At 42.1% G+C, this 14,403-nt stretch overlaps 1 protein-coding gene across 1 annotated transcript in view; it reads right to left on the bottom strand.

The window, feature by feature from the left end:
* Positions 1-2,957: 2,957 nt before the first annotated feature.
* SLC9A3R1 (SLC9A3 regulator 1) overlaps positions 2,958-14,403 on the bottom strand; it is an 82,876-nt gene continuing 71,430 nt past the window's right edge. Inside the window, exons 4-6 of the mRNA XM_032209586.1 lie at positions 8,470-8,510; positions 6,026-6,124; positions 2,958-4,231 (exon numbers count right to left, since the gene is read on the bottom strand). Coding sequence (XP_032065477.1) covers positions 4,064-4,231; positions 6,026-6,124; positions 8,470-8,510 — 308 coding nt within the window. The 3' untranslated portion in view covers positions 2,958-4,063. The remainder of the gene's footprint in view (positions 4,232-6,025; positions 6,125-8,469; positions 8,511-14,403) is intronic.

Raw genomic sequence — 14,403 nt, 5'->3', positions numbered from 1 at the left:
GAGGACCTTTCTGAGAGAAACAATCAACGTCCATATGCGGGCCTTGAGTGAAAAGCCAAAACCTGTTTGTCCCCCCCCTCCCCCCCCCCCAAAAAAAAACAGACTCTGGCTAGCATTTCTAAAGCTGTTTCTGGACGTAGTTCTTGTTTGCACTGCTGTTTATATATTGTTGATGCATGAATGAAGTCCTGATGCTCTGGAGTTTACTGACAGAAAAATGGCAGGTAAGTTGTTATCAGTTTCCACTACATTGGACATTGCACTTAGAAGCCTGGCAGAATTTGTTAAACAAAGGCAGAAAGTTTAATAATATCTACTTATCTGGGAATAAGCTGTACTGTACACAATGGGATTTATTCAGTCATTACATTTGCCTAGGATTGTGCTGCAAATTACACCATTTTCAGGGAACACATGAATTAGCTCAGCAACCTGGTACACTGAGGAGAATTATAAAGCAGGTTTCAGCCTAGTAAATGCTAATGCCGATTTGACATGGGCCAAACTCTTTATATGATTACTGGGCTTAAGATTTCTGTGGCAGCTCTGGCCCTACAATAAAATGGAAATAGTTTGCAAACTGATGTCCAGCAAATGACTTGTACCCTTCTGGCAAGCAGACAGTGAAAGCTGGATAATCAGGCCTGGCCTAGTTAAAAGGAAAGAGTTTGGAGATTTTAACTATTATAGGGTGACTCTTTCTAAGATCTTATTGGCTTAAAACTATTAAGGCATCATGGGGAATTCTTCAAAGATTTGAACGTGGTGTTGCTTCATGATCTACCCTCATCCTCACCTGCCCTTTGTCCTTCGAAAGCAGTTTGACTTGTAATAAGAAGCCTCGTCTCAAGCTATTCCCAATGTCATGAAAAACTGGATCTGCTGGCTTCTCTTTCAGGCCAATATTAATGTTATGTGAATACATAAGGATCAAAGGTGGTATTCAGCAGGTTCTGACCAGTTCTGGAGAACCAGTAGCGGAAATTTTGAGTAATTCGGAGAACCGGTAAATGCCACCTCTGACTGGCCCTGCCCCCATCTATTTTCTCTCTCCTGAGTCCCAGCTGATTGGGAGGAAATGGGGATTTTGCAGTAACCTTCTCCTGCCACGGCCACCAAGCCAGGCCCACAGAACCGGTAGTAAAAATTTTTGAATCCCACCACTGATAAGAATGGTGGCTTTTCAAGGCTCTCCGAAAGAAAATAATTGCAAAGCACAAACCGTTTTTCATCAGGAGGAGGAAAAACCAGAGGTCTAAAAGCAAACTTACTTCAAACAGTCTCTCTAGGATGGATCCTGTTTACCGTTCATGATCTTGAGTAGCAGGAATTGAAAGGGAAATATTTTGAAATGAAGAGTTCAGGAAGGAAGCTAAGTGAAGTAGCTGTGCCCAGAAGCACTTTGCATTTTATTGCAGGCCCCACTGGTAGATTAATGTAATCAACTGATTATGTTGTAAACTTCCAAGGAATCCAAGTCCACTTCATCAGAAAAATGATGGGTTTATTACTGTGCATTTGATTAAGTGAGTAATAAGTCACAGAAGCATTAAAAAGGTTGGCTTTTAAGGGAACATAAGGCTCTTGGCCAGGGGTGAAATTCAGCAGGTTCTGACAGGTTCTGGAGAACTGGTAGGGGAAATTTTGAGTAGTCCGGAGAACCGGCAAATACCATCTCTGGCTGGCTCCAGAGTGGGGTGGGAATGGAGATTTTGCAATATTCTTCCCCCAGGAGTGGGGAGGGAATGGGGATTTTGCAGTATCCTTCCCCTGCCACGCCCACCAAACCACGTCCACAGAACCGGTAGTAAAAAAATGTGAATTTCACCACTGCTCTTGGCTATTTTTGCAGCAACATATTACCATGGCTTCTCTGGCAACAATCTCACTGGAAAGTCCTTTGGGGCCAATGGGATGATACAATCAGCTGATTTATAATTATGTTCGCAAACCCCAAGCACTCTCCAAACCTTACGGCCTACTTCAAAACATCTTTGAAACCAAGCGACCCTAAAGCTGATCACTGCCTAAATTGGGAGCCATCTTGGATTCACGTGTAAACTGCCTTTACTTCTACCTACCCTAAACCTGGATACTTAGTCTCTCCCACTCTAACTAATTCAGTCATTTTTAATAATTTTCACACACATACAAAAATCAGATTAGTCAACTCTTTATCAAGCAAGATCCTTGTGGGCTTTAATGAAGAATGGGAGAGCCATTTAATAAAGCCTTTGCTTTCCTAATCTTCTTTGGCCTTTGCCTGATTGCCTGTTGTAAAATGGTTCCCAAGTACAAGGCCCAGAACATTGATTTGAGATAATCACATTATATCACACTTGACGCAAACAATACATCGAAAATGAAAGGCAGTACAGTCTTGTGGACAAATTGTTTCTCTTCTCTTACCGGCATCACCTGATGAATATAAATGCAAAATTGTAATCTCTTACTTGGATTTTCTGACTAAGAGCGCATATTGGCCTTAAATGCATAGCTTGTTTTAACAAGACTTCATTCTACAAACACAACCCTTGGAATTTACAGAATATGCTGGCTTGTGGTTCTAATTTCAAGCAGAAGCAGATCCTGTAAGTCCGATATATTATCCAGCCCAACAGGCAGAGACAAAAGCTCATCTATTCTTTTTGGAGAGTGGAAAAAGTATGTGTGTGTGTGTGTTATTTGTATTACATCAGCCAGCTGCCGGCCTTGAATTTACAGCTCTCACTTACCCCGGTTAAGGTTATAAGTTAAATTATAAGACTAGAGAGTTTGGCTAATCTCATGCAGACTTCAACTTTTGCATACAATGTGATCTGTGTATGTGGCTTTCAAAAAAAAAAATCCTTAATTTTAAATAAGCACACAAAATCAAGGCAGCATTTTGCTCCAGTAAACAGATTCTTATATTTGACATCAAACATTAATCAAGGAAAACAAAAACAAAAGAAATATTTATGGAAGAGGAATGATTTTATACTATACACAGATACAGGGAAATGAGCCATAATTAGAAAACAATTCCAGAAATGAAAACACTATTATTAGTAAGTTGTTAATTCATCATGATTATTGAAAACCCTGATTGGCTCCATTTCTGGAGTAAATTGAGCATAGGATATTATCCTTGTGTGCTTTTGATTGCTGCATTAGGTACGACTCCTTACCATATCCCCCTGGCCAAAAGAAAGTGAACCTCACAGGCTGGCTGCTACAACAGCTTTCAATTATTCTACTTCCCATACTTTGAAACCTCCAAAGCATTAAGCAAGAAGTATTGGGTCTTGCCTACTAAGCCTTTTCTTGCAGTGGCAATCCAGGAATGTCTTTACCCAAAAAGAGAGAAGATGGTGGAGCATCAGAAATGCTTCTCTCCTTGAAAAGAGGACAGAGGAACTGCCCCACAAAAGGACGTTCATTTGTAATCAAATTAGGAATTAAAGTAAGCTTAGACTATGGTCCTAACAGGACATAGTATGGAATAGTTCAATCAGCATCCAACATGATTTCTCTCTGAAGAGAGCCAGTTGAGATCTATAGGGATTAATGGTTTTAAATGTTTAACCAGCTATTTTAAAAGTTAATGGACTACAGTACAGCTACGCATCACAGTCCCCCTTTTCAGTGTGGCATCTGACGTATTACATCCTTGTCCTGTGCATACATTCTCTTTATATATAGATATGTGTACGTGTCTCCTACTACAGATCCAACTGAGACACCAAATTCATTTTGGATTCACATCTTGAAGCCAACAAGCTAGCTTAAGCTATTTATAGAGGGTATATGAAAATGTCTCATCCTCCTCTTTAAATACAATTGCTTCTCCAAAACAGTGCAGGCAGAATTATCAGGCCATGTGTTTGCCCTTTCAGGTGACCCAGGGCAAGACGAGATCTTGCATCTACATTTCCAAGCAAAGGGAGGGGAAGAGAAGAAGGGCAAGGAAATGTATCTAGGGAACAGGAATGCGTAGGGGAAGGGGAAGGGGAGGCATGATCTGGCCAGCTTTTCCAATATTGCCCTTACATCACCTCCCTGCTCGAGGGTTTGGGGTGCTTCACAGATTGCTAAAGAGTTCGTTTTTCTTGCTCCAGTCCATTTGTGGTGCCCGTTTGCTGGTGCGTTTCTGATGGGCGCGCTCTTTGGCTACTGCCAGTGGGATGTCCAAGTCAAGAATGGGATCGGATGTGGTGCTAAGTTTGTCCTCCTTCTCATGAGAGTACAGCTGTAAGAACAAAAGGGTGCAAAAACAGACAATATACCCAACAGCTATCAGCTATTCTGCTGAAACAACCTCTGTCTTATGGGTGACCCAAAGCCCACACACTTATTCCTGTGTGCATTTACATGACACAACTCTCTATAGTTTGGAGTAGCAATGAGTATGAAGCCTATGAAGGCACCTAGCAGGAAGATTATTTTCATCTCTTGATATTAAAGGGCCTGGAATATTTTGGTTTGATGCAGGATGGGAAAAGATTAACCTTAAAAATGTTACTTTTTAAATTTTTATTACAGAACTTATTGTGAATTTATGAATAAAAGGAGCAGCCAAGTGACAATGGAAATACTGCAGCGGAAGCAGTTGTGCTTGTGGTCTCTTTCTGTTGTCCTGCTCTGGGACCACAGGCTGGAGGGTAAGAGAGCAGTAAGGTGGGTCACTGTTCTTTAATTTCCTGTCTGGGTTCAGGAACTCACACAGCCAGGACTATAAGCCATGATTCTAGATTTAAACTGTCATTTTTTAAAAAATTACTTTAAAGACAGGTAGCTTTAGGCTGATCAAAGGAAATCAAAGTAAAAGTCAGTTTAGTCTTAGTGTTTAAGCCACACAGCAATGCCAAGTTGTTCTGCAAGATCACAACGGCAACATAATTTGCAAAAAGGATCTAATCCACTTTGGGAGCCTGCAGAAAAAGGTTAGTCTAAATAACTCTCTTTTAAGCATTCACAGAATTCAGCCTCATCCACTTTCGGGATCACAAAAGCCACACCCACGCAGTATTAAAATATGCCACATTTGGGGTTTTCCACTGGATATATGCAGAAATGGGTTGGGTGACTCTCCCTAAGATCAAATTAGCTTTATGACCAAAGGGGATATTAGTCCCTCTTTTTTTAATAACTCTCCCTGGACACAACTAGATCCTTAGATTAGTGTTGGGTACAAATCAGGGGTATTGCTGACAGTTTTACTACCGGTTCACAACCCCGTGCACTGTTCAATGTAAATTGTTCTAAACACTAAAATCCAAAATGGCAGCGGTCCAGTGGCGGCAAGGGAACCAATTCAGGAGCGTGGCAGGCCTGAGTCGCTGCCGGTTGTGCAACCCAGGTCTGACTTCCACTGCCAGTTTGGCCTGGTTCGGCCAAACCGGCAGCAACCCACCTGTGGTACAAATAGCAAATCACCTCCCTTCAACTGTTTTCAGCAGGAACATCTGACAGTTCCTAATCTGTTACTAAATCTCCAATAGCTATTTCTCACCAAATAAAAAGTAGAAGTATTTAACAAACCTCTTTTTTTAAAAAATATATATATGGATAATGTAATCTTTCCAAGCAGTCGCAAAAAGAAACTGCAGAAGTTTTACTTATCATTGAGTCATGGTGGTGCAGCGGTTAGAATGCAGGATTGCAGGCTGACTCTGCCCACAGCCAGGAGTTTCATCCTGACCGATTCAAGGTTTGACTTAGCCTTCTATCTTTCCAAGATTGGTAAAATGAGGAGCCAGATTGTTGGGGTCGATATGCTGACTCTGTAAACTGCTTAGAGAGGGCCGTAAAAGCACTGCAAAATGGGATATTAGTCTAAGTGCTATTGCTGACAAATTAAGAGAAAAATGTTTCTTCTACCAAACAAACTGGGACCTAGCTTCTCCATCACTGCAAAATAGTACCACATGTATCCTTCTGGTCTTTTGAGACAGTCAAAGGAATATTTACCTACACCTCTCATTGGATGACCCACATCACTCATCACTCCCATTTGCCTACTACACCCAGACTGTGTTCATACCTCAATGGAAGGTTCACTTAGAGTTGAAGAAGGAGACAGGGTCATAGGGCTAGAAGGGCTTTCAGGATTAATCTCCGTTTGTTCATCTCTAAGGTTCCCCTAGAAATAAGAAAGAAAAAAAACTTGTAGTGGCAGGAGAGGGCTCTTTAAGTAATAGGCACAGCATTATTTCAAATTAAAGGCAGTGGAACGGAACACATTTTATTGTAATGCTTTCTTTTTAGCCAGTCATGATGATCTCATAGTCCTATTTCCCAACTGAATTGTTAACTGCTATCCCACCATAGCTTCCCATAAGGGACTGGTCAGTTCTGTCTGTGTAAATACACTGTGTCCATTCTTCTCAAGACCATTGTTCTCTGTATCAAGGTTCATTTAAATTCTCCCCTGAGCTGCTGGCAACAAGGTCAGAAAAAATCTTGTTAACATACAATACAAGGATAAGAAGTTGATTCAAAAGAATTTTTCTTGTACAATTCCGAGCTGTGGGTGCAGTAGCAATTCCTCACTTTCCCTGGGAACTTTTAGTTCGTTTCGTTTCGTTTATTGGTTTTGTATGCCACACACTTCCGAAGGACTCCGGGCGGCTCACAATGAGGGGGAATGTTTCTTTATTTAACAAGGAAGCTGTGTGGGCTATCGATTCTGTTTTGACCAATCACTTGAAGGGCATTATAGAATTAGAAAGTGAAACAGAATGGATGCCATCTAATATAGAATTAGAAAGTGAAACAGAATGAATGCCGCATAAATCAATCTGGAAAAAGGGTGACAATCCCATGAGACCATGCCCAGCAGCTATTCTTTCACTCATCTGCTAACTTCATCTCTCTTTTTTAAACCAACTGGCCAGTTCAGCTTTTTGGAAAGAAGTGAATAAACCACCAGCAGCACAATTCCTCAAGCTAAGTTAGAGCAAATTCCCCTTTCGTGTTGCTTGCCTTAGGACCAATAAATTTGTTATCCACATGGGAGAGCATTTTCTTCACTTGTTCTTACACCAGTGAGTGTATTCAGATGCTGAACATGACCAAGTACTATTACAATGAGCCACTCCCTATTCAGTTCTTCTGCTTCCCCTATTCATTTTTTATCATGCCACCATAAACTATGAAACTATGATTCATGATTAGAAAAAGCAAGACAGTTTGATCAATTCTGGCTAAAGTCTTGCTTGTTTCCACCAAATATAGTTAAGACTAACCACAATTTGTCCAGATTTGAATGATAAGCAAATAGTTCATTAAAATCTCCTTGCAGCAGCCTTCTGTTGTTCTCATAGCACCAAACTTTCAGCTGATGTACACAATTTAAGCAGTCTATTTTTGGTAAAATGCTATGCATGTATTGAGATTTTATTAAACTTTGAAATTTCTGGGAAAGAGCTAAGCTGGACAAATTAGGAGATGGATTTCTGGGAAAGAGGAAAATTGAAAGACTGAAAGATCTTTAATTCTGTTGAAATGTTGCCCCAAGGAATATTTGCATTCCAGAGTCTTTTAAAACAAGAGATTCTCCCTCTGAACCACATGGGTGGTTCAAAAATGTGAGATATAAATAAATGAATATATAAATATAAATAAATATACTTCTATATTTGTTCTATAGATGTATATGAAATGATTCTGAAAGTGATTATTGCATTATATCATATGGCATATTCATCTGTGGTGCAGAACAGCAACTATTGGCTTGCAATTAACATTCAGACCAACTAGGGGGGAAATGACATTGAATGACATAACTATCCTGTTTACCCATAGTCTGGCAACATCCTCATTCTGTCTCTGAATGTATATTCATTTTTTTTTATAAAAAAAAGCCCAGCCCTTTTTAAAAAAACACGTTTCTAATGAGGTTTTCCTTCTTCTCCGACTTTAATTAGGCTTTGTTTTTTCAAAGCAGACTGGAAGTAACTTGGCCTTTTAAAAGATGTGAGATTCCACCCATGGGGTGAAGAATGGGCCATTCTATTCAGTGACAAGAGGCAGGCTCTGAAATGAGTGACAGGCCTTCCAAGGCATCGGCCATCCCTCTCCTCAGACTGCTTTTCTCTACAGGATCATCAAGAGCAATGATTTCACAGCCCACCTTCCTTTACCAATTTAGGAAGAGTTCACCCTTTTGATCTGGCAGCCAGCCAAGGGCTGCTCTGAGCAGTTTGCACAGGGAAGGTTTTTTCTTAAAAAAAGGAGAAAGAAAATATCTTACAACTATGAGAACACAATCTTGGCATGTGCAATGCTTCTGTATTATCTCCAGTGTGAATGTATTGGAAAACTAGGGCCAACAATGTAGACTCAGAAGGCATGAGAGTAGTTCAGTAATCTGTTGATGCTCCACCACCACCAATAACAACACATATAGAGCAGAGAAATCTGCAATGTTGAATGTTGATTCTAACACATCTATCAAGGAACCATGTGATTGGCAGTAATTTTTACCTTCTCCACATCACCATTGGCAACTGGTTCTGGTAAAAGACCTAAGAGGGAGAAAGAACAGAACAAACAAACAAAAAGGAAGTGAATACATTTTATTCTTCTAGCAGGATTTCTACAACCCATTGCAATACTACTTAGCATATCCCGTAACCACTAACAGGTTGACTCAAGAATCATTGCTTCCTCTGGGATCTCCCAATTTTGCTACAGAAATATATCCCATCATCAGAACCCCACCCCCTCTCTCTCACATGCACACACACACACACACACACACGTACATAAAGAAACACACCCTTCTCTGCAGTCACTTCCACAGAGCAGATCCAATATGGGGCAAAAATTGACAACTTCTTTGTCTTTGGAATTGGTTAAGGAGCAGGACAGATAATATTAGACATCACCAGATTGGGTAGGTGATCACTGTTATACAGTTTATTGTATATAGGTATGTATATATGTATGTACAGTATGTGAGGGGCTCAGTGCCTAAGACACTGAGCTTGTCAATCAGTAAGGTCAGCAGTTCAGCGTTTTGAATCCCTAGTGCTGCGTAACAGAGTGAGCTCCTGTTTCTTGTCCCAGCTTCTGCCAACCTAGCAGTTCGAAAGCATGTAAAAATGCAAGTAGAAAAAATAGGAACCACCTTTGGTGGGAAGGTGACAGAGTTCCGTGCTCCTTCGGCGTTTAGTCATGCCGGCCACATGACACAGAGATGTCTTCAGACAGCATTGGCTCTTTGGCTTTGAAACAGAGGAGCATCATCCCCTAGAGCTGGGAACGACTAACACATATGTGCGAGGGGAAACTTTACATGTATGTATGTATGTATGTATGTATGTATGTATGTGTGTGTGTGTGTGTGTGTATGTATTGGATGGATGGATGGATGGATGGGTGGATATATTTCTCTGCACACTTTTATCTAGGGACCCAAGAAACCTTACATGGGGACCATTAGGGATTAAGGGGTCAAATTAGTACCTTCCAGTTGCTTAAAATATCCATTTGGTCCTTAGATCCCTCCAAAACTGGCCCAGTATTATGGTTTTCAGTGAGTGCCTTGCACCATTACAATCTCTCACAATTTTGTGTGAGGCAAATAGTACCAGCACCGCCTCTGGCCTACATACCATACAGGTACGTGTGAATTGCAAAACCATCTATCAACCACAGGTACTGGTATTTTCCCTTCTCAGTCGCCCAATAGGCAGGTGATCAGATTGAAACACCGATGCAATTATTGCTGCCTACATACAGAGATTTGCTACATTTTCAATTATAGCACAGCTGCCTTCAAGGAGAACTGGGAACAAGTGTGGTTTTATTCCTGCCTTCATGTTATTTTCATAGAAACTCTGGAAAGCAGAGAGAGATCATGGAGATCACCCAGTGAATATTGTAGCAAATCCATATCCCCCCCAACCTAACATGGACGCTCCCATTTCATGTGTCCAACACACTCAAATTTTGTACACTGCAATTTTAACCAACTGTAACAAATAAATGCATGGAATTTCATGGATTTTATGCAGAATCTTTTCTATAATTTTATAGAAAACATCTGGGGCAGGGGCGGCAGGGCACAAACTGAAGAGGTATATCATGAGCCATGGACTGTAGACCAAGCACAATTCTCCCTAGCACAATCTCACCTTGCTGACACTGCTTTTGTTTACTGCACACCTCATGGGGTACCCCAAAAGTGAGAATAGGAAGAGCTGCTTTAATGCAGTGACAGGTGAGTGAACAGCATTCTGCTGTGGAGCAACAGCAGCAAGATATTAATTTCCATCCATTTTCCCAAGCTTTCTTGGGGTTGATAGCAGCCATCTAATGTATAGGGCAATGATTTGGGATGGGCAGGTGTTCATACCTGCCAAACCTTTCACAAGACCTGCATGCCCGAAGATTTGGATTTCAGCTTTATTACCAATGCTATTTTGACCAGAAATGACTGTCTGCCAGCAGTTCTAAAACTCAACCGTGTAGTTGTTAGGACACTTTAATAATGCAACGATGAAACAGAACCTTCTATTGCAGATTATTTTATTTCTGCAAGTTGTGTTTCACTTTGGTTCCCCGCTCCATAAACTTCAAAAGGTTCATGAATATAAGCCAACCTTATGTAAGAATAGGAACTATTTACATACACCATAAACCTTGAGATCATCTTTTCACTTCTTCTAAGTAACTTCTTCTAAGTAAGTATCCTGTGCCTGCCCCAAGATTTTTCTTGCTTAACTCCGTCTAGTCTTTTATCAGAAATGCTGTTGTAACCTAAATCTTCCTCTGAACATCCTTTATGCACTCACAGAGTTAGTACTCCTTTACAGTATTAATATTTTTCTCTTCTTTTTGCATCAGATTTAAATTTTTGAGATCTAACATTTGACACTTTTCAATCGCTGGCCTTATTGTTTTATGGCATTAAATCAAAAGAAAAACTGTGGCTGAATAATTAGCTGTTTCACAAACGTTGAATTGAGTTCAACTCTTGGAAAGTCATTAGAGGAAGTGACTCAGGGTCTAGAACTGCAAGTCTTTGGTGCAACAGCCGCTTTGCATGCTGGGGGATTCCAGGTACTGTTCCTGGCATTGCCAAGAAAACAGTGAAGTAGCAAAGGATGGGGAATTCTGCGTGGAGAGCCACTGAAAAGCAGGACAATTACTCTCCATCAAACTAAGGCTTGATACGGTTTAAAGCAACTTTTCTGTGCATTCTTGAATGCTAACTGGGTAAGTGGGAGTAAGAACACACAAACCCAATAATCTGCAAAACAACCTGCAAAATTCAGAATGATGCCTTAATGAAAGGGTTGAAAACTGCAAAAGCAAGTTGTTGAATTACATTTGTGGGTACATATACATATATTCCATATATTACATATATTCAAAGAAGCCTGTTAAGACCTGGTTGCTATGATACCAACACAGTGGCCAGATTTATATATTACACTACAGGCTGCCCCCCCCCCCCATATTTAACTAGGGCACAAACTGAGGAATACACAGGACCTGATCCAGAATCACGATATTAACCTAGTCCCTTTTCGTGTGCGTGCTGTCACAACAGATACACGAAAGGGATGGCACTTGCATGGCAACAGCGTAATAATGCATGTCATTTAACTCCTCCCCCTGACCGACATCTGGCAGGGGAATCAGATCAGATTCAAAGCCAGGACTCAGAGCGGAAGTGGAACCACCATTGTACGTGACCATCAGTTACCACAAGTCAAGAGAGGAAGAGAAAAAATGTTAGCTCAGCAGTGGGGAAAGTTGCAATGAGCTGCATTTCGTTTGGTTTAAAAGTAAAGTATGAACCAGGCCATTAGGGCTTCTGCAGCAATCCTCATTTGGCATCATGTGAGAGTTCAGCCAAGGTGCCCCAGTTGTTCAACTGGTTTCCACAAGTCTCCAGATTCTGTCAATAAATCCTCACCAGTGACACAGTGGAAATTATGCCCTCAGTCCAAGAACTGAAGAAAGTCTCTTGTTTGTGATCATCTACTTTGGATCATCCAAATAACTGCTTCCTGATCTACTTCCTCTCCCTTTCTAAAAATTCATCTCCACTCCCCCAATGCAATAACTTTCACTCAAGGCCAGCTCTAAGTCCCAACCATGTTTGCTGAGCAGCGGGAAGAATCCATTTCTTTCTGGGATTGGACACTGTGCTTTTGTCATCAAAGAAAAAAAAAAGGCAGTTAGCTGGCGTTGGAGTTGTGGTTTAGCAACAATCACAGAGATAATTCTGAGGTGTACTTGCCAAAGACACAAACAATGCACAAGGACTGAAGGAAATGGCAGTTGGTGGCTGGTGCCACAACAATGAATCTTTTGTTTATAGGGAAGGAGAGAAAAAACATGTCCCCATGTTGCCTTAAACAAAAAACTAGACCGAGCTGGAAGCCTGCCTAACTCTTCAGACCCTGGATCCTCTTCCAATTATAGCATGTTGCACATAATTGCAAAATATTAGGACACCTTTAAGTAAAACAAATGGCCATCTTTCATAACCCAAGTATAGGTTTGGCTCTGGTTTAGGTGAGACAAAGCTCAGAGCCAAACTAGAAGGGCAGACAGTCTCCATCCAGAATAGGCAAGTTCTCAGGAACAAAGAGAAGGTCAGCTGGACACAGGGTGGCTATCAGCTAAGAGAGAATGTGATTTCTTCCCACCTCCTTGGGTCTTGCATGTCGCACTGCAATATCATCTGCAACATCATCAAGAGTCATTGTGGCATAAGCGAGAGAAACAGCAGCAATAATATCGCCACCTCTGTAGGTTCATTCCCCAGATGTCAAGCCGCATAGAGTCGCCTCAGTGAGATGGGCAGCATAGATGTTTGAAAGGAGGGAGAGAAGGAGAGGGAGAGAGAAGGAAAGAAAGAAGCAGGAAAGAAGGTAGGTAGGTAAGTAGGTCAAGATAAGCTGCTGCAAATGCAGAGGTCCTACACCAGAAGGCATGAATGTGTGAACCTGGAATGTGATTCAAATATGGATAACTTGAGAATTGGGCTCCTTACACTGAGAGGAACAAAGCACTAAGATTAGGAACAAATTGTCTATGAAGATTCTTAATTATTTAGGTCATGGTTGTCCCAAGGAAGCTTTTTCCAGAAACCAACTGGACTTTCGGGGCGGGGTGTGTTTTCTTTGAAAATGTTTCACTTCTTATCCAAGTAGCTTCTTCAGTTTTGAATGGAGAACTGTTAGAACTGAAGAACCTTCTTGGATGAGAAGTGAAACATTTTAAAAAGAAAAAAAACCCCAAGAAAGTCTAGTGGCCTTTTGGAAGAAGCATCTCTGAGACATTAGGAACAAGCTTTGCAGTAGACACAGAGCTTAAACATTCTGTGCCCCTGGAAAAAGGGGAAACAAAAAACCTTTGGGAAGAATCCAGAACTTTCAGAAGCTCATTCAGCTTGCTCCTTAGCAATCTGTTGCCTGAGCTCTGGGCAATTGGCAAGCACAGCCTAAGGCTACAGACATTCTCCTTGCAGCCCATCCCGTCCAGAGGTGGGTTGCTCCCGGTTTTACTACTGGTTCGCTGCCCTTGTGCGCCAGATGTGTGCTATGCGCGCGCGTGCAGTTCAATGTAAACTGTTCTTCACACATGGGCAGAACAATTTACAGTGAAAGGACGTTGGTCTTACCTGAACGTCTATTTTCAGAGTGGGAGGAGGGAGTGGTCACGTGTGGGTTTTATCTTAGCCTGATTGGTCCAAAGACTGAGAGTGAAGCTTTAAATACTGGTGCCTTCCAATCCTGGCCCAGATTCTCGAAGTTGAACGGTATAACTGAAACAACAAAAAAACAACCACAACAAACCCCGGGAACACCCGGGCCCTCCCCTTGGCCCCAATGAACAAAACTCAGTGCGGGTCGTGACCACTCCCTCCCCCACTCTGAAAATAGACATTCAGGTAAGACCAACGTCCTTTTTCCAGAGGAGGGGGAGGGAGTGGTCACGTGTGGGACATACCCAAGCTAAGGTCCCAGGGAGGGAGAACAAGAACCACTAGGGCCCAAAGGGAGCCTCAGCCGCCACCCACTGCAAGACTCTCCAACCGAAGGACGCATCCGCAGATGCGAGAGCATCCAGATGATAATGTCGGATGAAAGACGTCGGAAAAGCCCAAGTGGCCGCTCGACAGATGTCCTCAAACAGGGCCCTCGTGGCCCACACCGCTGTGGTCGCGGCACTCCTAGTAGAATGGGCCGTGATCCCCGACGGGGCCGGCCGACCCGAAGCCCCGTAAGCCTCCACAATGGCCTGACGCAGCTAACGGCCAATGGTAGCCGAAGACACTCTCGATCCCAGCAACCCCGGCTGGAAGGAGACAAACAAGGCCTCCGACCTATGGACCTCCCCGGTCCGCCGGAGGTAGATTCGCAAAGCGCGGCGGACATCCAACCGATGCTAGAG

Source organism: Thamnophis elegans, chromosome 2, assembly GCF_009769535.1.
Source record: "Thamnophis elegans isolate rThaEle1 chromosome 2, rThaEle1.pri, whole genome shotgun sequence".
Classification (NCBI taxonomy): domain Eukaryota; kingdom Metazoa; phylum Chordata; class Lepidosauria; order Squamata; family Colubridae; genus Thamnophis; species Thamnophis elegans.
Note: the sequence above shows the minus strand (reverse complement) of the source record. Positions and strands in the feature narration are given on the sequence as shown.